This window comes from Psammomys obesus, unplaced genomic scaffold (assembly GCF_907164565.1).
Source record: "Psammomys obesus unplaced genomic scaffold, mPsaObe1.curated_primary_1811, whole genome shotgun sequence".
NCBI lineage: Eukaryota > Metazoa > Chordata > Mammalia > Rodentia > Muridae > Psammomys > Psammomys obesus.
This window is the reverse complement of record NW_026596155.1, coordinates 7,553,283-7,576,387: the sequence shown is the minus strand read 5'-3', so window position 1 is coordinate 7,576,387 and position 23,105 is coordinate 7,553,283. Positions and strand designations below refer to the sequence as shown.

At 45.7% G+C, this 23,105-nt stretch overlaps 1 protein-coding gene across 1 annotated transcript in view; it reads left to right on the top strand.

Annotated features, from left to right (window-relative positions):
• The window catches only part of Fras1 (Fraser extracellular matrix complex subunit 1), a 400,690-nt gene that overhangs the window by 324,887 nt on the left and 52,698 nt on the right, over nt 1-23,105 (top strand). The window contains exons 48-54 of the mRNA XM_055594513.1: nt 11,766-11,890; nt 12,135-12,275; nt 13,127-13,354; nt 17,302-17,415; nt 19,232-19,382; nt 20,394-20,553; nt 22,223-22,391. Coding sequence (XP_055450488.1) covers nt 11,766-11,890; nt 12,135-12,275; nt 13,127-13,354; nt 17,302-17,415; nt 19,232-19,382; nt 20,394-20,553; nt 22,223-22,391 — 1,088 coding nt within the window. The remainder of the gene's footprint in view (nt 1-11,765; nt 11,891-12,134; nt 12,276-13,126; nt 13,355-17,301; nt 17,416-19,231; nt 19,383-20,393; nt 20,554-22,222; nt 22,392-23,105) is intronic.

Here is a 23,105-nt window from a genome sequence, read left to right as displayed (position 1 = left end):
GTGTGTGTGTGTGTGTGTGTGTGTGTGTGTGTGTGTGTGTGTGTGTGTAATGTATATGTATAGATATGTATATATATATACATACAGTCTGTTTCAATTTGTATTTATCCTCTGACTCACTAATTTTGATCATTATATGCTGCTATATTTACTATGTTTTAAGCACTTTATGGTAGTTGGTAAACCTAAATTAGAAAAATGACAGTTTGGAGTAAAGAAATAGCTCCTAGGAAGCGATACAACCTTAAAATGAATAAGGCCCTGGATTTGACCCTCAGAACCACAGAAAAGGCACTCTTATCTCCATAGCCAGATGGTTCACACCTCTAGAAGAAACTGTACCGCTCTGGTCTTTTACATTCCCTTGAATGAAAAGCACAGTATAATGTCATAACAGCTCACCTCAGCTGGCAGTGTGGCTCCGTGGAATGGTGTGTCATCAGCATACCAGAGGCCTTGGATTCAGTGTCTTGCACCACAGGGCAAAAGACTGAATTCAACAGACAATGAATGAAAGTATGTACTGGGACAGTTCAGCTGCTTCTTAGGAGGCAAAGATGGACAAGATGCATCCTCGCTTCCTAGATTTCTCTGCTGGGTGGGACAAGGAACCTCCCCAGAGAGCTGTCACTCAGGAAGAGAGGTGCAGACCTGGAGTTGAAGAAGTTCAAAAACGGGGAAGTCTACATTGAGTAAAAAGGCACACTGAGGTGGGCTTGGGAATGCCCTTGGAAGTCAGAGTTCAGAGAAGTTAAGTTCTGGCAGAAGTCAAATTTGTGTTCTTTCCAGAGATGGAAAAAGCATAAATAAACAAACAAGCTGTAAGTGGAGCAGTGGAGCACGTCCTAAAATTAGTAGGAGGTAGGACTCATGGGCAGGTTATGATGGTATGGAGAGTCCTCCACGCTGAGACAAATAATCCCTGCTGAGTTAAAAATAAACAATAGAGAAGAACTGTGGACAATAGAGCAGGGAAGGAAGCAAAGTATAATGGCTGTGGTAAGGAATGGGCCACACTGGTCCAGCAGAAGGCAGTGTGGCTTCACCTGGAGAGGCAGCCAAGATGAAGGCAAAGGGGAATATGAGAGAGATGACCTGGTACCTTTTAAGCATTCACTCACACAAGGTGGGTGAAGCAGAGAGTGAAGAACGTAGGAGTTTCGGGGAGACCCTGTAGAATTTGGCAGCTGTGCGATGTGGGGGGGAAGGGCACCACATACTCTCTGGGTTGACCTAAAGGTAAAACTGCTGTTATTTTTTAGAGGCGGTGACAACCTGAAAGATTTAGATCTTCTTAGGATGCCTTTGGATTTTAGATTACAGATTCCTCATTCCACTAGGAAAACATCAAATCAGGGGATGTAGTTGCCCTTCCAAACTCACCTTCTGATTCAGGGTCAGGCAATAAGCAGCCATTTATCTATGTCACAGATAAATGATCATTAGGGATGTTACAGGTGAAATGAGTATTCAGAGGGTACAGGAAGGACCGGGAAAAGGCCTCCCTAGTAATAGGATGGCATTTGAGGACAGCTGAAGGCAGAGAAAGAGCAGGGCCATGCTGATGAATAAGAAAAGACTTTTTTGGGGGGGGAGTGAACAGCTGTCAGTATCCTGAGATGGGCTCAGCCAGGCAAATCACACTCGAGACCCAACAAAGAGGCCAGTGTGCTTTAAAGGCAGAGGGGAGAGGCTGAGAGAGGAACCCTTGCTTGGTCCCAGGTGATGGTAGAGAGGGAGTTCAGTGCACATGGAGGAGGGCACAGAAAGGAAGGAGCAGACTGGCTAAGATCCCTCACACAAACTAAGGAGGTGGCCTCCCCTTTGTCCTGAAGTTCCTGAGGGAAGTATGCAGATCATCGCCCCTGTACCTTGGCTGCGTGAGATATTTAATAACTAATTCATAAGCTAATTGCTTCTGCCAGAATTCTGTCAGGTTGCTGATTGTATCTCTGCAAAGATGAAAGGGCAGGCTCTTGGCTATGGTGTTAGGCGACTGCCCGTGAACAGATTTAAAAAGCCCCAACCTTCACGAAAGGCTCTGCCAGTCACACACCCGCTAGTCAGTCCCAGCCCTTGCTCTCCTCTGACCCTAGGCTGGCTCAGAGCCCTGTGGGGTAGGACTGGGGGCAGTTTCTCATTTCTCTTTCACAGTTCTCAGACTTCAATTATTCTTGACCAGACTTAAAACGTAGTTGCGAAGACCAGACCATTTCTGTTTCAGGTGATACCAGGAGGGATCAGGCTCTTGCCTCTTCTCGGGGTGTACCCCCTCAAGGCAGAAGGATTCCCATTTTACTTGGGATGCTGCTTTATCCTCTCTTTCCACACAGACATAACTCCTGCATTTCTTACTCTACCCCTTTCCAGTAACTCTACGCAGTAAATGAGAATATCAAGCCCTGGTCTTCCTCACAATTGAGGTTCCCTCCTCGTTGTCAAAGGAGCAGAGATACCCCATCCCCCCTTCCTTTACACCAAGAGCTCCCCCCTTTTGCATTTAGCCTGGATCCTCTTTCCCTGTTGCCTCCCCACGCTCTAGTTAGAGCTTTGTGTGTTTGATTCATCTTCAATGTCCACAGTCCCCTTGGAAGAAGCGTGTGTAACTCCCTCCTTCCTAACATGGCAAGCCACAACTTAAACCAGAGCACCTGTCTCACTAGGTGGCCTGGGTCTACCAGGATCTGGAGTTGGGACAGAGCCAATGCTACCCAAGATCAGAGCAGCTTGTAAGTACATGTAGGTATGCCTCTTTACTGAGGCCTCCTGGGGGGGAGCGCTGGCCCCCAGTACGTGCCAGCCCCTCTTGTTGGTTTGAATGAAGTGGACCTACTAGCAGACATCAATGAGATCTGATGTCAGCTGATCAGAACTGATCATGATCCTAGCAAAGTCAAAAGACTGATGTGAAGCCTCTTCCTTTCCCCTGGGGGCTACAGGGAGACATATGCCCTTGTGAATGATGCAGAAGGTGGGCATGAGCCTCCTCTCGCTGCTGAGAGGGAAGGCTAGGAGTCCATTCCCGTGGAGCTCTGGTCCAGGTTGTAAGACTATCCTCTGACCAGCACCCTTCCCTCTTCCCCTGTGCCCTAATGACTTACTTTTTGTTGAGAAATTAGAATAAGGAGTAATAATAACTAGCAAAGAAGCTGAGCTACTAGAACAAGGAGACCCCAGAATGCAATGGCTTAAGCAGGAAATGTATTTTCTGTCAAAGAATAATCCAGAGGTTTGAGGTGGGAGGTGGCTCCATCTCTGGTTTGTGGTGACTGCTGTAGCTGGCCTGCTGCAGAAGGAAGAGAGCCAGGGGCCAGGATCCGGTGTACCTGTGTGTTCTAGTAGCACTACAGGATGGACAAACACCACTTCCGTGTGATGACAGCCACACACAGCTGGATGGAGGCAAATGTTGTTCTTTGTGGGCACACATTTGCTTACCCAGGAGTCATATCTTTCAGCCAGGGAGGAGTAATGTTAGAAGACAGCCCTCACCAGCATGACAAGACCCAGGGACCAAGGAGTTGCCACTCCTGGGGTGTAGGTAGTCACATAGACTCAAATGCTGGTGGGAAGGGGGTTGAACAACCCTTTAGAGGGCAGAGATGGAGGGCCGTGTTACCTGTCTTGCAATGAAATGGATCTGTCCTGAACCAAGTAGTTACTGTGTGTAAAGCGCCTATGTTGTTATTAATGGGGAACTGTGACATCTGATCCAAAATCTGTATCCTTGTCTTGATTTTAATTTTATTCCCCCCGGAGCGTGTTGATAGTAGTACAGCCCCATCAGACTGTTAGGTCTCACAGCTCCTGACCGTTCAGTGATTTCAGGCCTCTCCAAGGTCTTCAGGAACTGTGGGATAGCAGCTGTTTCTAGCATACTTTAAGGAACCCTGCTGGTTTCCTTTTGCCAGCACAACAGGCCGTCCTCAAAGCTGAAGTGATTTTATTACTTTCTTGGCCAGACCAAGAAAAACCCCTCACATTCAGGGGCTCAGTTAAAGGCCTTGGCTGGTGGATCACCAGTACTTTTGTCAATATGCACAGTTTTCCCAGGATTCCTTGCTCCCTGTCAGAGCCACTAGACCCAAACTGAGAATGAGATGCACTTTTTAGATAATGGCATCTTGCTTTGTTAGAGTGGAGGTTAGCACCTAGTCCAGAGAAGTACTTCGAGAGAAGCCTAAAGGCAGGTCTGCCCATCTGTGAACACTGAAGCTTCTTGATCCTACTTGAGGCATTGACCTAGGAGACATGTTGTTTAGAGCCTAGTTCTCTGAGCCACACAGGAGCAGGCTCATTCCCCAAGCCCTCCAGGAATGTGTGTATTTCCCCACCATTCTGAGAGCTCCGTGCTCACCTCAAGGGATCTCCTTGCTCTCAAATCTTAAATTGGGAAACTGAGTGGTTCTGCCATTGTGTGTCCTATGTTGTACAAAGCCCACTGTTCATTACCAAGAGAGCTATAGGCCTTTTAGGATGAAGTGTTATTTGGTACAGGGTAGATCCTATTGATGAGATCCTCTGGCTGTTGTGAGCCCACAGGGAAGGTTCAGGTTCTGCACTAAGAGTTCATTTACCACAGTGTTGCCATAACTTGATGCTTTTTAACCCATACATGCTGCCAAAACCAGCCTTCTCAATAGATCTTCAATCAAAGATCCCCTCAAACAAAAAACAAAAGTACATTTCAAACACAAACCTCTTCCCTTTTCCTACCTCATTACTGTGCTCAGTTCTCAGCCCTTTAAATTTATTTCTAAGCATGCTCATGGCAGTAGCGTTTTGCCTAGAGAGTATCACCCCAACCAGATCTCCCAGTGGATGGAACACAGTGTGAGAGCCTACGTGGCTTACACAGCTACCTCTCACCATGAGAGATGGGGGTGGAGAAGAAAACAGAGTGAGGACAGCAGGGTGGGCTCAGATTCTCCGTCTCAGGTCAGGAGGGCTCCCAGGCTGAGACAAAAGCTGGGCAGATCAAACCCAGTTGTGTGTGCAAGCGTAATCAGAGCACTCAGATTCCTCATGCCCCAATAGTTTATAGTGCTGCAGAGGCTGTTCTTTGTTTGCTGTCTTATATATAGCAAAACTGCAATGAGGGGCACCATCAATTCACTGGTGAGTCTTTGCGCATGGTAGCAAGCACTATTGTAAGTATTGTTTTTATTTACCACATAGAAATAGTTCTGTCACTAGTGTGCTTGCTCAATTTCTCCCATTAAAAACATTGCATGATTCGTCTTCAGACACAGTCACCTCTATACAAGAAAAACAGAGTCAGGTAGATGACCAACCATCCACCATTTTCTTTCCCTCCTCTGATGTGGCTCTACCATTCGGGTTTTAGAGATGTCAAAGAATAAGAGAAGATATAATAAAGCTTCATGCAGTATGACTTCTTTCACCTTGTATGCCTCACGCAGAGCAGAAAGGAAACGTTAAAGAACTTGATGCAGGCTTTGTGATTTTCCTTCTGCTCTTCTGTTACATTAGTGGTCCTCTGCCCGACTTCATATTACAGTCCTGAGGTTGTGTTTAAAAATGATGATACCCAGCCACTCTCGGACCCAAGGATAAAAGGCCATGAGGGATGGAGCTCCAGTAGGAATCTCCAGCAGCTTGTGGGGCTGGGGAGACGATTCGGGAAAGTGCTTGTCACTCAGCATGAGGACCTGAACTCATATCCTTGGTGTCCACATAGAAGCTGGGACTGTCTATAAACTCTAGCAAGAGAAGGAGCAACGCACAGACCCTGGGGCTTGGTGCTGAGCCGGCAGAGCCGGCGAGCCTCGGGTTCACGGGGAGACCCTATTTCAAAAAATGTTGAGCCTGGAGAAATGGCTCAACAGTGAAAAGAACTGGCTGTTGTTACAGAGACCCTGGATTGGTTCCCAGAACCCACATGGCAGCTAACAACCATTTGTAACTCCAGGTCCAGAGGGTCCAAGGCTCTCTTCAGGCCTCCAGAGGCCCTGCACACACGTGGTGCACAGTTGTGCATGCAGGCAAAAACATCCATGTGCATAAAATAACAAATATTTTTTCTTTGGAAACTGAGGAGAACAACTGAGGAAGATAGACCACGCTGATGTCTGTGTTCCACACACATCTATATGCACACATGTGCTCACACATACATGCACACACAAAGTGTTTTTTTTTTTAATATCTTATATTAATGTTACCATAACAAGTTCCTGAGGCTGGTCCTTAATTGGCTTGCAGTTTGGAAGGATAAAAATCTAAGCGTAGGCAACTCCATCTTCTCAGCTTGGTATGGACTCCAATGGCAGTGCCACAGCATGGTGGGTGATGACATGCAAAAAGCATGTGTCAAAGAGAGAGACTGTGGTGAGACAGAGACTAAGGAGGCATGTTCTCTTTGTAACATCATACTCCTACAGGAACTGACTTGCTCCACAAGATGAGCAAGAATCTCTACCAAGCCTCCTACCTCCAGTGACCTAACATCCTCATAGCAGGCTTCACCTCTGAAAGGCTCTTCACTTTCCAGTACCACAACATGGAGGATGAGGCTTCCAATGCGTGAGCCTTCGGGGAATCACACTTGTCCTGGTTACATTCCTGTCTGCTTGACACAAGCTAGAGTCATTCAAGAAGAGGGAGCCTTGGTGAGGAAATGCCCCACTAGACTGGCCTGTGGGTCATGTTCTCGAGAGTATGATGGATGTGGGAAGGCCCACTTCACCGCCAGGGATGGTTCCACTTCTAGTCCTGTGGTCCTGGATGGTGTGAGAAAGCTGACTGAGCAAGCCATGAGGAGCAAGCCAGAAAGCCACAACGCGTGTGTGTTGTGTTTTGTATACACACAAAGAATTATGTGAGAAAAACTTCCTGTCTTAAACCAGTATTCACTGAATAGATTTGAGAAAAATAAATGTATGATTTGAAATGTATGTATGATTTGGGGATGCATATGACCAGATGTGTTTCAGGAGTTGTGATAGAAACATGGCAGGAGCTAGCAGGAGCCTAGAGGATGGAGGATCTCCAGTGAGAGAGAGAGGTCTTTTGAGAGGAACTCCTCAGAAGTAATTGATGCCTTCCTAACCTGTCCTCTCATGTTGTGACAGGATGCATCGTTCCTAGCAGGGGCTTTCCAAGAAGAGAGATGCTAGTGTGTCAGGGTTAGTGGTGTCACAGATTGGGTAGTGTAAGCATCAGGAGCTTCTTTTCTCCTGCTTAGAGGGCAGAAGTTCATCGTGCAGGCATTGGTAGGGTTGGGTTGTTGTGAGGGAAGGGCCTGTCCAAGCCTCTCTCCTTGTCTTTTACATGGCTGTCTTTATGTGCACATGCTGTTCACCCCCACACACCCTGAGGATCTGTCTATGCCCTGGCTTCCCTTTTTTCTGACACCAGCCATGCTGAATCGGAGCCCACTGCAAGAGCCTCTGGCACCTGTGTGGACCCTGTTTCTAGAGAAAGGTCTATCTTGCAGTACTAAGAGTTGAGATTTCAACACATGATTTAAAGTGAGGGGAAACGCAGTTGAGACCAAGCCAAGATGCTTGGAGGAACTCGGAAGCAGAGAACTCCAGAGATTCCCATGCCCCCTGCATGCTGTGGACACAGCATGACCGGACTCCATACTGCTGTGCTGAATGCAGGCAGTGAGAGTGTCACCCAACTTCCCTTTAAGAAGGCAATTTTTCCATCGATGCTTTTCTCCACCCACTTCCCTGACCCGGACCAGGCATTCTCTAACATGTGAGCCTTCCGGGGGAATTGGAAAAACTGACAGGGTTAATATGGGTCTCTTGTCATGCTGCCAGATACATAGTTTAACCAGCAGGTTGGTGACTGAAAACACCTTCAATGGGATTAAAAGCCTTCAAGTATTTCAAACAACAGCTACCTGCTGTGACAGCCAGGAGCGACTGTGCCTTCAGAAAAACCTTGCTGACAAGCGAGTAACTGGCCTCTTCTGAAACCCAATTAAAAAAAAAAAGGCTAAACTTCTAAGAAGAAAAGGTGTGCAGAGACAGATCGCTTCAGTAGATCCTGCTAGCTGTGGATGATAGTGGGAATAGAATGTGTTCATGAGACGCTGTTCGTGTAGCTGTGGTCTATCAGGTACATTCTAGATGCATATTAGAGAGAAACAGGTGTGTGCACTGTCTTCTTGAAGGTCATGTTCTCCCGGAAGTTCTGTATTCCCTGGCAGGTAAGCACTGGTATCATGTAAATAATATTTTAAAAGAATGAGAGTATGAACCAGGAAGTATATATGAATGAAGGACAATGAAGATATGTTATCGTGGTGCAATTTCAGTGGTAGACATATGATGATGCGTGTGATTCATACTTTATATATATATATATATATGTTATATAGATATTATTTAGTAGGCAGCTACTACTTTCTTCCTGAAAATTTTATGAATAAGGGTAAAATCCAAGATGTCCGGGTGACTCTTTGGGTAAGAACTGGGAGATCTGAGCTTTAGAAACGAACTCTCTCAGGTTCCAGCCCAGGCTTTTCCCTTTTCTAGTCATGTGACCGTGGATAGATGACATAGCTTCTTAATTACATAAGTAATTCTATTACCAGACCATAATTTATTATAAATGGAGGTGCTGTGCCCACCTGACCTCTCTGAGCTTTTACCAGGTAAAACGCCATGTCACTGAGCAAGCCAGAAATAGTTTTCTGCCCATGGGAGATACTTAATGTTTCCTGGGTCCAACTGAGAAAGTCAAGCTAAGAGCAAACTCCCCTACTCTGATTGGAAGAACGGGACAAGGCTCTGTTGCTTTGGAAAGGTGTGTTTTGTGTTGGTTTCCCAGAATGTTTCACTGCTATAGATTTATCCAAGCAGAATGAAAACTTAGGACCACACAGTCAAGACCATGAATAGTCATAGCAGTCTTATTTATAATACTACCAAAGTAGAGGTAACCCAAACACCATCAGTGGGTGCATACATAAACAAACTATGATATAGTCACTTGGTGGAATAAGAAGAATGTATATTTTGTGAGGGGGTAGCATCGGCACATTTTTGTTGCGGGTATGTGCAATGTGAGCGGGCAGCCAGGGGTTGACAGCAAGTATCTCAAAAATAAGGCTTCCCACCTTAATTTTGAGATAAGGTCTTTTCCTAAACCTGGAGTTTACCATTGCAGCTAGGCCGGCTGGCCAGTGAGCTTCAGGGATCAACCTGTCTCTAATTCCCAGCCTTTCAACTCCGGGGTTCTTGATGTGTGTCGCTGTTTCTGGGTTTTACATCATAAAGATACAAACTCGATTCCTCGTGTTGTACAATAGGTACGTTACCAACTGTGCCATATTCACAGCCCAGAAATAAACCATCAATGCATGCTAGTCTTCAAAAATAACTCTGCCAAATGAAGGCAACCAAGTACAAAAAGGTACAGACTGTATGTACATCAAAGGAGAGAGCAACACTAGCTAAAGTTTAGTGACAGGAGAGATTCATTGCTTTGAGTTGAAGATGGAGCAGAAATGGAAATGGTATTATGAAATATCAGTGTGAATGATTTTGGAATGATGGACACGTTCACTGCTTCGGCTGAGGTAGTCTCATTGGAAACTTGAGGCTTATGGAATCGTACACTTCAAATCTGCACAATTCATTGTGTGCCAGTTCTAACAATAAGATGTTAAAATTATCTATGTTACCTCAACAAAACTGGTTTTAAAGAATGGAGGTTGGAGAAAAGGCTCAAGCCCAAAGCCTAGAGAGCCTGATTGCCAAGAGAAATGAGCCATAAACTGAATCAGCCGTCGTCAGGCTTAGATTCACAAAGGGCTCAGCGATCTGGGTGGCCTACGAGGGTCTGAATGTGTATTTTCCCACGGACCATGAAAATGGGTCCACAAGAGAGAGAAGAGATTTAAATCTCTCAGTGTAGCCCATCTGAAGTTAATAAATGTTGTTTGTGTCTATGACTGTGAGGTATATATTCTTGTTCCAGTGTGTGCACATACATGCAGTTGCCCTTTCCTTGGTGCGTGTGCAGAGGCCGGAGATCACCCTCCTTGATCGCTCTTCCCCTCACTTTCTGAGCCCTGAGCTCATCGGTTCAGCTAGGCTGACTGGTCAGTGAGCTGCAGTGATGCACTTGGCTCCCTACCCCTCTACCCTCGGGATACATATGTGCCACCATGCCCGACTCTCGCATGAGTGACGGGCACCCAGACTTAGGCCCCCGTACTCGAACAGCCATCGTGCTAAGCTACTGAGCCGTCTCTGCAGCCCCTGAAGTTATTAAATTTTTAAAGAATGGTGTGGATTTCCATCTGGCCATAAGACAAAGCTGCAAAAGCAGGAGCGGCATTTCTTCCCTGTCAAGAACTGATGTAGCAAGTACAGAAATATAAAATGCCTCATCAGAAAATTAATGCCCCAGTAGTCAGAAGGCTCTTGCATCTGGATGACGAATTTCAGATGATAAAGACACAAACGGAAGCCGTGTCAGTTGATTTTTTTTTCCTTAAAGACAAAGCCTGTAATACCAATAGCACACTTAAATAGATAGCAAAGCAGAATCTATCGTAAAATAAAACTGGCTTTACCAGGATTAACAGTGAAAAATAATAATCTTTAGGAACTAGCAGAAGGAATGTCAAGGCCAGAATAAAAGACTAAATTAACTAGATCAGTGTCTCACTGCCCAGAAACAGAAAGCCTCTCATTTTCGTTTTCTTCTGGTGCCAGGGCTCAAACACAGGGCCTTGCCCTTCCAAGGTAAATACTCTTACCACTGAGCCACACTACAACTTTTACTTCAGCCTTTTGATTTTCCCCTTCATCTAGTTAAGGCTGGCCTGAAACTCACCATGTTGCTAAGGATGACCTTGAACTCCTAATCTTCCAGCCTCTAACTCTCAAATGCTATTTCAACCCAGTATGTCTTATTCTTAATTCATGCTTGAGTATAAATCCCTGTAGCTCTGAGATACAAACAAGGGTTCTGTACTGTTTTTGCTAAATTTTGGGCATTCACAAAGAGTGGTAATGTGTATTTGCCGAATGACATCATTATTTAAAATTGCTTTAATTTTTAGATTTTTAAATGATGATTTCTTTTTCTATGTCACGTTATTGAAGAATACTATTTTCTAGGTCATTTTCAGTTTGATGTAGGATGATTGTTCAAATCCTAAAGTCCTGCAGCAAATCTTATTACTACCTGCCTGGCTAAAATAGCATACAGGAAGCTAGGATCACAGACCTGAAAGTTGAAAGTGACCTTAAAAGGTACTGAGTAAAATTACATGGGCTGAGGTGATTCCCCAGTCCAGCAGACAGTGTGTAGTTGGGACCTCGTCACTGCAATGGTCAAAGGTAACTGATCACACAACATTAAAAATTAGAGCAGAGGTGAAGAAAGGATTGTGACGTGATGGGGGGGAGGGATAGGATGGGGGAAAGGATGTGAGGTGACGGGATGGGGAGTAGAGTTTGGACAGTAAGGCAATGACTTTGGATGCCTTGCAGAGATTTTCACTGCATACGAGAAAGGAGAGGAACATTTATTGAGCACCCGCTGTTGCCATGGCAAACAAAAGCCTTGGTAATCACGTTAACATATACTGCCAAAGCACACACGTTTGCTCTAGAAATACTGTCTACAGCCTACACCAGGTCTCCAGGACAGAGTACCAATCCTATGTGTAAGGTGCAGAAGATTCTGCCGTACAGACTGACGCCTCCCCAGCCTGGAGGGATGGCTAGCGTTTTGACATCCCTCCTCTTTCTCTCTTCTCTTCTCATTAGGCATCCGGATTAGTTCCTTTACTCAAGCTGACCTGACTTCAGGAAGCGTTCAGTACATCCACTCTAGTGAGACTGGGAAACGGTCAGATGCCTTCGGCTTCGTGCTGTCCGATGGCGTGCATGAGGTAAGGAGCGCTGTCATCCATCCTCGAGTGGGTATCGATTTCCTGGTTTTCTTCGCTGAGAGGAATGGGCGGGCAGACTGGAGAGACGAGCTCATCGTGATCCTGTGCTCTCAGACGCAACTTGGGAGCAGCCTCTGTCAGCCTTAGGCATTCGTGTACCGGTTTGTTGGGAGTCAGGCATGTGAAGGGCTGAGGAGTGGGCGGTACTGGGGACAGGCGACCCACCCACCCGTCACTGTTCTAGGTGGCACAGACCTTCCACATCACTATTCACCCTGTGGATGACTCACTACCCCTTGTGCAGAACCGGGGCATGCGCGTGCAAGAGGGTGTGCGGAAGGCCATCACAGAGTTTGAGCTGAAGGCAGTGGACGGGGACACAGAGGTGAGTGGCTCCCTTGGCCTCTCAGGCTGAGGAGAAGCAGAGCGGTGGCAGCTGATGCTTGGTTGTGCATCCTGGGAGTTGAGCCAGTACTGAGGGGAGTGCAAGGCCCCCCCAAAGACGTAAGAGTAGAAGACACCTTGGCCTTCTGGGAAAATTTAATTGGAGATCGGATTGCTTAGCAGAGCATCCTGAAGTCCTCAATGCATTGATTCTCCCCTCAGCCTGCATATAACAACCCTCTCTACAGGCTGGGTTTTGTCTTCATTCCTGGCGAGGAAGGTAGGTGACACTTGACCCGAAACATTTGTTGTCTTGAAGTGAATAGGCATTTTTGCCTCCCGCACCTCTCTTCCCATTTTCACCTTTTGCTCCTAGACGACTTTGTTCTTGGTGACTGCTCATCACACTTTGAGCAATCTCCAAGACGAAGCTTTCTCCAGAAAAGCATGGCGTATTGGGACCCCACTTTCCTCTCCAGATGTGGCCCACGTTGAGCATTTAGCATGGGGACTCGACTAGGTTTGCAGAAAGCTCTCCACTGTACTCACTTATTAGGTCTGTGTACCCCCTCTCTGTGCCTGGGCTTCCTTCACATATCCATACCCTCATCAGATGTTCGTGGCCTACTCGGTTGTAGACCCTTCTCTGTATGCTAAAGGCATAGCTACAAAGAAAACAGAAAATGTGCCAGGAGTTTCTGGCCTTTGACCCTTGATTGGAGTAAGAGGGAAGGGAGGGAGGAAGGAAGGTATCTATAAAGAAAATGCAGGCTGCATTTGAGGTTTCCCTTTGCCAGCTCCTGGCCACCTCTCACTCTATGAACTTGCCTCTTGTTTTTCTGTTCCTGGCAGGCTGAGTCCATCACGTTCACTATTGTGCAGCCCCCACGTCATGGCACCCTGGAGAGAACTTCCAGGGGGCAGCTTATCCACCTCACCAACTCCTTCACCATGGAAGACATCTACCAGAGCCGTGTCAGCTACAGCCACGACGGCAGCAACTCCCTCAAAGACCGATTTACCTTCACCGTTTCCGATGGGACCAACCCTTTCTTTATCATTGAGGAAGGAGGAAAAGAGGTGAGGGCCAGTGGTGGAGGCAGAGGCCTGGCAGAGCATGTCAGAGGCCATGTGAGGATTGTTGCATGTAGCATAGTACTGAGTTCTTACTCTGTTAAACTCAACAAGCATGGGGAGTCTACCGGAAAAGAACGGAGGAAGAATAAATGGACCTAGAGGTGACAAAAGCTCCACAAGAAGACCATCAGAGCCAATCAACCAGGGCCCAGAAGGACCTGTGGAGTCTCAAGCACCAACCAAGGACAATGCGTGATCTGGACCTAGACCCTCTACATATAAGTAGCCTATTGGCGGCAGCTTAGGCTTCATGTGGGCTCACTAGTTACAGGAATGGGGGATATCTCTGACAGGGACTGTGTTGCCTGCTTTTTGATCACTTCTCCCTGATGGGAATTTCCTACCAGACCACAGGGGAGGAAGACAAACTGTCCTCCTGTGAATAGATGATCTGGAGTGTGTGGGAAGGGGACGGGATGCGGGAGGGAGGGTGGCACTGGGAGCAGATGTAAATTGAATAAATTAATTAGAGAGAAGGAAAGAAAGAAAGAAAGAAAGAAAGAAAGAAAGAAAGAAAGAAAGAAAAGAATCAAGTACATTGGCCCTGAGCAAGTCTTTTAAGTTTGGTTTTTCATCTATAAAATGGGCACAATAGTGATTACCAGGTCCTGGTGCTTTATCTAAACACCAAAGAGGACAATCCTGATAAAGTATTTGACACCACTGGTAATTAATGAGCCCCCAGTAAAATGAGATGTTACTTTTTATTTATTTATTTATTTATTTATTTATTTATTCATTTATTTATTTATTTATTTTTAGTTTTTCTGCCATCTGGTATTTCTATATCACATGGCTCTATATTTTCTCTCTCTCTCTCTCTCTCTCTCTCTCTCTCTCTCTCTCTTTCTCTCTTTCTGGAATAAGACTTCTCATTCCAACCAAAGTCACTCACTCTTGGAGGATTTAGACTTGACTTTTGTGTACAGGAGATAGCAGTTTGAATCCTGGCTCTGCCACTTACTAGCGCAGTGTCTGTGTAAGTTGTGTTTTTTTTAAAGCCTCAGCTTCCTATTTATAAAATGGAGGTAATACATCTCCTCCTAATGTACGTAAGGTCCTCTGGCCCATGGCAGGTCCACAGAAATATCAGAGTCTCCAGCTACATTCATCTTCATTGTTATTGTTGGGGCCTGCTTAAATCCAACATAACTCAAATACCAGGTCAATGCAGATGACAAAAATTGATTGCAATCAAGCTGCTGCTGATCGATCAAGGCCAGAGAACAGACTCAGGAGCTTAACTGCCACCCTAAATGGACACTGTACAGCATATTTAAAAGATGAAACCATAAAGCAAGGGGGAGCGGGGTTGGCTGTAGCTTTGTCCAATCTTATTTTGACATAAGGGGTTGAGCAAGGGAGTTTCCATCAGGATAGGAGTAGGTTCCTGGGCCTGGGAACATGGACTTAGTTTATCCTGCCAGCAAGATGGAGAAGTTGTCCTTGAAATGACTGGACTCAGACAGTTGTCTCCTTACAAGTTGTCCCTAAAATGGCTGGATTCGGACAATTGTTTCCAACAGAAGCTGTTCAGCTGTTGGGAAGTCCCCAGCTCTCCTACAGCCTGGGGCCTTGAACTCAGTTTCTCCCTATGATTAAATGGAGTCTGAAAACAAAATGATAGTGCTTAGAATAAGTTTCTTTTGCTTGTTCCCAACAGTTATCATTTTAGGATCAGCCTGTGTATTCTATAAGATGCCTTGCTGTTGAAGTTGAGCAACTTCCCAGGCTTACTTCCTCCAAGATTGAGGAAGGAGGAGCTGGGGAGAAGGAAGTGTTTGTGGTTCTGAGAATCTGCATTCAGTCTCCAGAACCAATTTAAAAAGCTGGGCATGGTGGTGTGTGCTTGTAATCATGGCCCTGCAGAGACAGAGACAGGCTTGTCTCTAGAGCCAACCTATTCTAGTTAGCAATCCCCAGGTTCCAGAAAGAGAGACCTTGCCTCAAAGATCACAAGGTGGTTAGCAACTGAGGAGCAACTCATGAAGTTGTCATCTGGGTTCTACATGCACACACACACACACACACACAAAATGATTTGTGTGCAGACTCCTTATCCACTGCCTTGTGCACCATTTGGTCAGTCCTTCACTCCTTGACAGAACTCCACCATACCATGAACTCTCCCTGGAGTAACTGCATCTCTGGTGGAGGTGTCTGGCTCCACAGAAGCAATGTTTGGTGAGCAGTGTGCTCACAGCTTGCTGTACTGGACAGCAGCAGGGTTTTTCTCGGTCCTGAAAACAGACAGAGTGTGTCTGTCCCACACTCTTGGTGGATGATTTTATTCTCAAAAGGAAGTTCATCCTCCGTCCTTTAGAGACCCAGAAGGTCATCCTCAGCTGCTCCTCGCGTCCGAAGGTGGCTCTTGGGATTCCTCTGCCTTCTCTGCATCCACTCTATCTGTTCTACGGCATCGCCTGGCAGGCTATCACTTTGTCCTTTCTCACTGTAGCTGCTCCCGGCTAGCTTGACTTTCAAGAGAGAAAAATAAATCAAGATGTATCAGTAAAGGCTATCCTCTGAAAAACCTAATAGTTGGAGCAAGCCTTCTGAGGGACCATGTCATATATAAAAAAAAAAAAAAAAAAAAAAAAAAAAAATGGAAATTGTATAGAAGGTGGGTTGTAGGAGACTGAAAAGCTAGTATCTCACTGCCCTGTTGCAGCTGGAACAGACTCAGAGCCAGGGAGGACAGCATATAGGTCTCTCTTCTTAGTGGATGGAATTACAATGTAAATTCCCTATCACCATTCATTCCCGTAAATGCTTTTATTCTTGATTTTCTCTGCCTCTCACCCGCAGGGAGCACTGTCCTTAAAACAAACAAGAACAAAGCAGGGAAAGGGAAGGGAAGGGAAGGGAAGGGAAGGGAAGGGAAGGGAAGGGAAGGGAAGGGAAGGGAAGGGAAGGAAAAACTTTCTGTCCTTGGAAGCTTCCCTCCCACTCTGAGCCCCATCAGCATTAACATTTTAATGATGCTGTCTGCCAGTCTCTCGCGAAAACTTCCACACAAGATTCTGAGAGAAAACGCATCTGTGTATGGTTTCATCTTAGGCAAGGGCATTTTTTTTTTTTTGTAATTAGTTTTTTAAATTACTGTACGAAGTAATTGTTTTCAGCATTTCCATGTGTATGTGTCATTCTGCTTTGTTCTTTTTCACGATTCCCACTGACCCTCCTGGCCTCCCGTCTTGCTGGGGAAGCCCCTTCTTTCCCCAAAAGTTTCATGTGGCTGACATATATTCCATTATCCCCTTCCCTTTAGATATACTCCTCTCCTCTCATGCTCCCACTTCCACTTCCTTGTCACTTATATGAATTAAACTATAGAACCTCACATGAGAGAAAACATGAAACATTTATTGTTCCAAATCTGGCATTGTGGCATCCACCAAAGAAGACATAAGTGTTCCCAGCCACAATAGGACTATCCTGGTAGTCCCAGCTAATCAGGAGGTTGAGGCAGGAGGATTTCTTGAGCTCAGAAGTTCAAGGCCAGCCTATGTAATATTGCATGACCCCATATTAGCCCACTCGCTCGCACACATTCACACACACACACACACACACACACACACACACACACACATATGCACTCAGACATGTGCAGAAGTGCACATGCACACACACATGTGAAAGCCAGTTTCTGCAGCAATTGAAGTTGAGCAGAGATGCCCTTGCTCTTTGTTTCTGCATCCATCTTGTGTTGGCCCTGTCACTCACCACTCTCCCTGAATGTCGCATGCCGGTTGTGATTAAGAGGTGGAGGTTAGCTGTGCTTTTGTCTCTGACATGTGCATGGAGTTCAGGGATTGCCGCTTCTTCGGTACAGTGCCTGGGAAACTCCAGGGTCAAGGATGAGTGTTTCTCTGCCTCCCCTGCAGATCATGACGGCAGCACCTCAGCAGTTCCATGTGGACATCCTCCCAGTGGATGACGGCACCCCTAGAATTGTCACCAACCTGGGGCTCCAGTGGCTGGAGTATATGGATGGCAAGGTACGTCCTACCTCACCTGCCATAGCCACTGCTCAATGCTCAGGGTAGGCTAAGCCCTCACCATGAAGCTACTTGGGAACAGAAGAGTGGCTCAGCCGCCACTCTTGTGACCTGGCTTTCCTAAGGCGGTGAACCCAAAAGTTTGGTTAGGACTCTCCAGTGGCTAAATTAATAGGATCAGTTAGCTCATTGTATTAGAGCCTTACAAAAAGATCCACCAGATACAAAAGGTCATATAAGATAGCGATGTGAAAGTGTGGGGCCAGGACTGTACCTGCCTAATGCCTTACTGCCACAGGCTCTTCGCTGTGAGGGTGACGCCTATCACTGAGCACCTGTTGTTGAATGTACAGCCAGAGTTCATCAGAAATTTGTCAGTATCCCATCGAAAAGAAAGGCTAAAATGGAAGTCCGAGATAAGGGACTTCATTGTAAACAAGAGACACAGAAATTGAATGTGTCATTTCCACTTATATTCTGTCAGCAAGAAATTGGTCAGATGAGCACAGATGGTTCACGGGAGGCAGGAAGTAGTTTGTCAAGCTGGGTAGGCCGGTGCTCAGCTAAAGCTGTGAGCTTCTAGAAGAGGACAGTGGACTTCAAGGAAAATTAAATGCTAGCCCTAGATAAGAAAGGAGCAGGCATCTCTGTAGGTGATCGTCCTCCTAGCTCCCAGTGGATCATTTTAAGGTACATCTCATCATGTTTTGAAGTGGTAGCAAAAAGCACTAACCCTGTATCAGCCTCGACACATGCGTAGTTCTTCCTCACATTTCAGAACATGGGTCAATGATGTTCTTCCTATGCTGTGGCTTTTTTTTTAGTCTTCGTAGATCTGATTAGATAGCTATGAGTTTAGCTCTTGAACTGTACGGTCTCTTAAAATAAATGCAATGGGGTTGGATGAATGGCTCAGGCAGTAGAACGCTTCCCACATGAGCATGATGGTCTCGGCTCAGAGTCCTGGCCCCCGTGCTTAAAGCTGAGCACATTAGTGCACTGCGCACAACCTCAGTGCTGGAAACACAGAGGCAGGCAGATCCCTGAAGCTCCCTGGGAAGCTGTCCTAGCCTAACTGGTTCAGGTTCAGGGAGAGACTCCGTTCCGCAAAACAAGATGGAGAACCACCAAGGAAGACACAGGGCATGGATCTCTGGCCTCCACATGTGTGCTCACTGATGTAGAAGAATTCCACTTAGAGGCCAGCCTACCTCACATAATGAGACCCTGTCCCCATAAATAATTGTATAATAGAGTTGCCAATGACTTCTACTTTATGCAATCCAAAAGCTAACGTCCTGCCCTTGTCTGATTAAACCCACTAATATACAGTATTACTCACCATCTTTTTCCTTCCATGGGCTTCTTATCTCACTGTGTGCAGACTGAGTGAATGAGTGGAGGAATTAAGTTTAGCTAGCATAGTTGGGCAATATTGGGGTACAGAGTATCCTAACCAACGTCAGGATTTTCCGTTACTCTCCTGAAGGGATTTCCTCTGTAGTATAATCATTTCCTCTGTAGTATAATCATTCCTCCCAAGTGCCAATCCCTTTTCAAAGCCAAACTGAAATCCCCTGCTTATTTCCACATAAACTCTTGCCCCACTGACCTTGTGTGGGAGCCTTTCTTTATTAAACCTCCCAGGGCAGAGGCTGGCGCGCTTCCGCTCTCAAGGCTCTCCCATCCCAACAGTCTTCTGTGCAGTAAATGCTCTCAGTAAATCACCGTGGAGCTGAATTAAATCTGAGTCAGAGGGTCTTTCTCCGGCTTAATTCCCACCTCAGGAATTAAATTTAATGGCTTTCTATTCCAGGCAACCAACCTGATCACCAAGAAAGAACTGCTGACCATGGACCCAGACACAGAGGACTCTCAGCTTGTCTATGAGATCACCGCGAGGCCCATGCACGGCTACGTGGAGAACAAGCTGCAGCCAGGCAGAGCTGCGGCCACCTTCACCCAGGGTGTGTTCTTAGGAGCCTAGAGTCAGGCAACATGCTGAGCTCCCATGTATCTGCCACAGCCACTTCCAACCACTTTTACAAATGGCTCGTCTAGTGTCTAACCACTCAGCTTGCACATTTTACACTTCTTGAAACTTTTTCCTATCACTCTGAACCGGAGAAATTCATCTTCCCCAAGCCCTTGGGTTTATCTAGATTTTCTGGACAGGATGTATGGCACTGCTTGGTTTTCATTTAAGACAAACAGCAGACTGGCTGCCAGACTGAAAGATTTGTGATCTTAAGAAGGCTATTGTTTTATTCTCTGAGGGCAATGGCATTTATTTTTAAACGTGTTCAGCCAAGGAGTTAAAGTCTGCATGGATAAGTTTCTCAAAGGGGTATTTTTTTTTCTTTTTGAGTAACATAAAGCAGGTTACTTAGTAGTTTGCTATGAGCTTGTCACTCCCCCCCCTTGGGGGATGGGGGATACTGGGTGCTCACTGAAACACTGCTTCTCAGCACCCATGCTATGTCTGCCCTCTACACCCCGTTCTCAAGCATGTGCACTGTGTCTTGTGGGCGGGTTGTTGCTGTCAGTCCCAGCTTTTCTTATCAGCAAACACCTTCCAAAGTGCCTTCTTTGGAAGGACTTTAGGCTGCTTTGAGCTTATCTACGTAGACAAGGAGGCCAAAGTCTTGTCTCTGTCAGCTTTCATACTTGCCCTTCAACACTCCACAGACACACTCTTGGGGTACTTTCTCTCCAGACCCTGAAATTCTCCTTTCAGGAGAGCATGAAGGGAATTTCTGAACATAAAGATGTATATTTGCATGTGAAATCGCAAGATTGTGCTTTAAAACCAGCAAGAGTCATTTGGTTTTAAAACTACTATACTTTTTATACTTTTGGAAATCAGTTCCTATAGCCCATTAGAAGACTAGGCTTGATATGTTAGTCTGAGAACTGTGAGGTCTTCACACCTTCTCGTTGGTTCACAGTGGATTCTGGGACTCTTTTTTTTCTCACAGAGGATGTGAACTTGGGGTTGATTCGTTATGTGTTGCATGAGGAGAAGATCCAGGAAGTGGTGGATAGTTTTCAGTTCCTGGTGAAAGACAGTAAACCAAACGTGGTCAGTGACAATGTCTTCCATATCCAGTGGTCTCTCATCAGCTTTAAATACACCAGGTACAACTTTTTTTTAACTTTTATTGTGTGCTGCAAGTTGAGAAATAAACTGAGCAAGTAGAGGAAATTAGGGTGAAACACTAGAGAAGGCAAATCTAGTCACCCATTATTGTCGATAATAATGATAGTGATGGTGGTGGTGGTGATAAGAGTGATTAAAATAATTGTGTGAAATATTTATTGGACAATGAAATCAATATGCCGGATACGGTGCTATGTTCTCAGCTTAGCTCATCTTATTTGCTTGCAACTATGAAATTATGAGATTTTCTTTTCCCCACAGTAGCAAAGCAGCAAAGACAGGACAAGGCTAAGTGCCTTGCCCATAGTCATGTAGCCAGCAAGCAGGAAGACAAGAGCTTGAGGCCAGCAATCTTAACCATTCTCCTTCAGTGCTTCTCTTAAACAATTTTGCTTCCATCTTCCAATTGCGGAAGCTAATCCAATAGAATCCATAGGAACAGTAGAAAAGAGACTGTCAGGTTGTGTTTTTTCCAAGGCTGCCTTGGCTTTCACAGGACTATATGCATCACATATATGAGCTTTTAAAGATGTTTTCCTCATCTATTAAAGAGTGACAGAGGAAAAACAGGCGTTGTCATTGGGGAATGGTGATGGACAAGCATAGTGCTGTTTTTCTAAGTTAAATTATATCTTGGGCTATTATTCTAGAGTAAACAATTTTTTAATCAGCATTTCAGAGATTTGCTATTCTAAAACATCAATTTCTTGACAGTTCTGGTGGGGTAGGACAAATGAACTTGCTTCCAGGGGCCCTAAATATAATTTCTCACTCTTAGCCATACTCATGATGATTAGATTAACCCGTAAAATATAAAATGTTTTGAGATTTGCTTTTAATTACCCTTGATTGGATCACCTCCAAAATTAAGTAAATTTCGTAAAAGGCATCTCTTGTAGCTGACAAGCCTCTAATGTCTAATGGACTGTGTGGCAGGTGACTGGCAGTGGGGTCCACTCTCTCAGAAGCATTTTGCCTAAAACACTCAAAGCAATGAAACACACAGAAGGCTAGATGGCTGCCCTCCTTGGCGATATTCAAAGCCCACTTCCCTGCTGTTCTCCTGTGGCTTTTCCAAACCTACTCACCATGAATTAAGATCATGAGAAGTAGCCTCTTGACAAACCCAATACCAATTCCAGTGTTAGGCTAAAACCACTGTCCATCCCCCTACCTCATAAAATTCTGTCTAGAAATCTTTGTTCCCTAGGCTCAAGCTCAAACTACACCCTGGCTCAACTGTGCACAACTTACAGATCTGGCTCAGTGAGTTCCCACCCAAGCTAAGAAACTAACAACCTTCCACACGATCTACCCACCTCCACTTCTGATTACTCCTCCCTCCTAGGAGAGGTTGTTTATTGCCTCTCCATGTTCTGAATTTTGAAGTTTGTAGCTCATGTGCAATGTTCTGGGGGATCCTAGTCTCTTCCACAGTGAGTAGGTGGCATTCTTTAAACCCAGTATCTTTTGTTCAAGGGAGCTGTGCCTTCCTGGTAAGCATGTTCCATCAACTTATGCAACTAAACTGCCTGTCCTCTGAAATGCCTGCCTCCTGTGACCAGACAGCAGAGGAAGGCACTGAGTGAGTGGTGTCTTCATAGACCTAAGTCAGATTTCCAGAGCCTGCCTTTTGTGTGCTTCTAGCTATAACGTCAGTGAGAAGGCCGGGTCTGTCAGCGTCACAGTGCAGAGGACTGGGAACCTGAACCAGTACGCCATCGTCCTGTGTCGCACGGAACAAGGCACAGCAAGCTCAAGCTCCAGGGTCAGCTCTCATCCCGGACAGCAGGACTACATGGAGTACGCTGGTCAGGTAGGTGCGGAAGGACATGTCCCTCAGGCATGGTCACAGGCCATGGTGGCTCTCTCTCCTTAAGCATTTCTCTGCCCATCAATATCCTCCTCAAGCAATTGCCTTGTGATCCATTCCCATAGTACTTTGTTCTTGAGTCTGGCTAACTTCCACGGAAGTGTCTGCCAGGACTCAAGTTGTCACCTGGCTTCTGCGTGCTTGCACTTTGCTTCGTGACAAGACCTCAGCACAGTATTGTGTTCTCACCCAGCTCAGGTATCCTCATTCTTCCTCTCTCCTCTCTTCCTTCCTTGGTGACAGGAAAGAGAGTATATAAGCAAACCAGTTGGAAAGTTCTTGGGATGAAATAGGTGAGAGATGACAAGATGGGGGCTTCAAATAGTAAGGTTGTTGACAGGAGCGAGCAGAGGATTGGAGAGGCCCAGAAGGCCAACATGGGTGATGCTGGCCCTTGCTCTGAGAGGATGGCCAGGAAGAGTGAGTTTGATAAATTTAGTGCTGGGATTTTTGTCTTGGGTGTGTTGAGTGTAAATTGCCTTAAGCCTAGGCTACAGGAAAACTTTCAAGTCATCTCTTTTACCTCCAGGGGTATTGAGAAAGAAAAGGGAGAGCAGGGAGTGAGAAAGTTGAGTATGGGTAGTTGATGGTAGAGCACATACATAGCATGAGTTAGGGGTAGGAGTGGATAATTAATTTCTTTTCTACTCTACGATA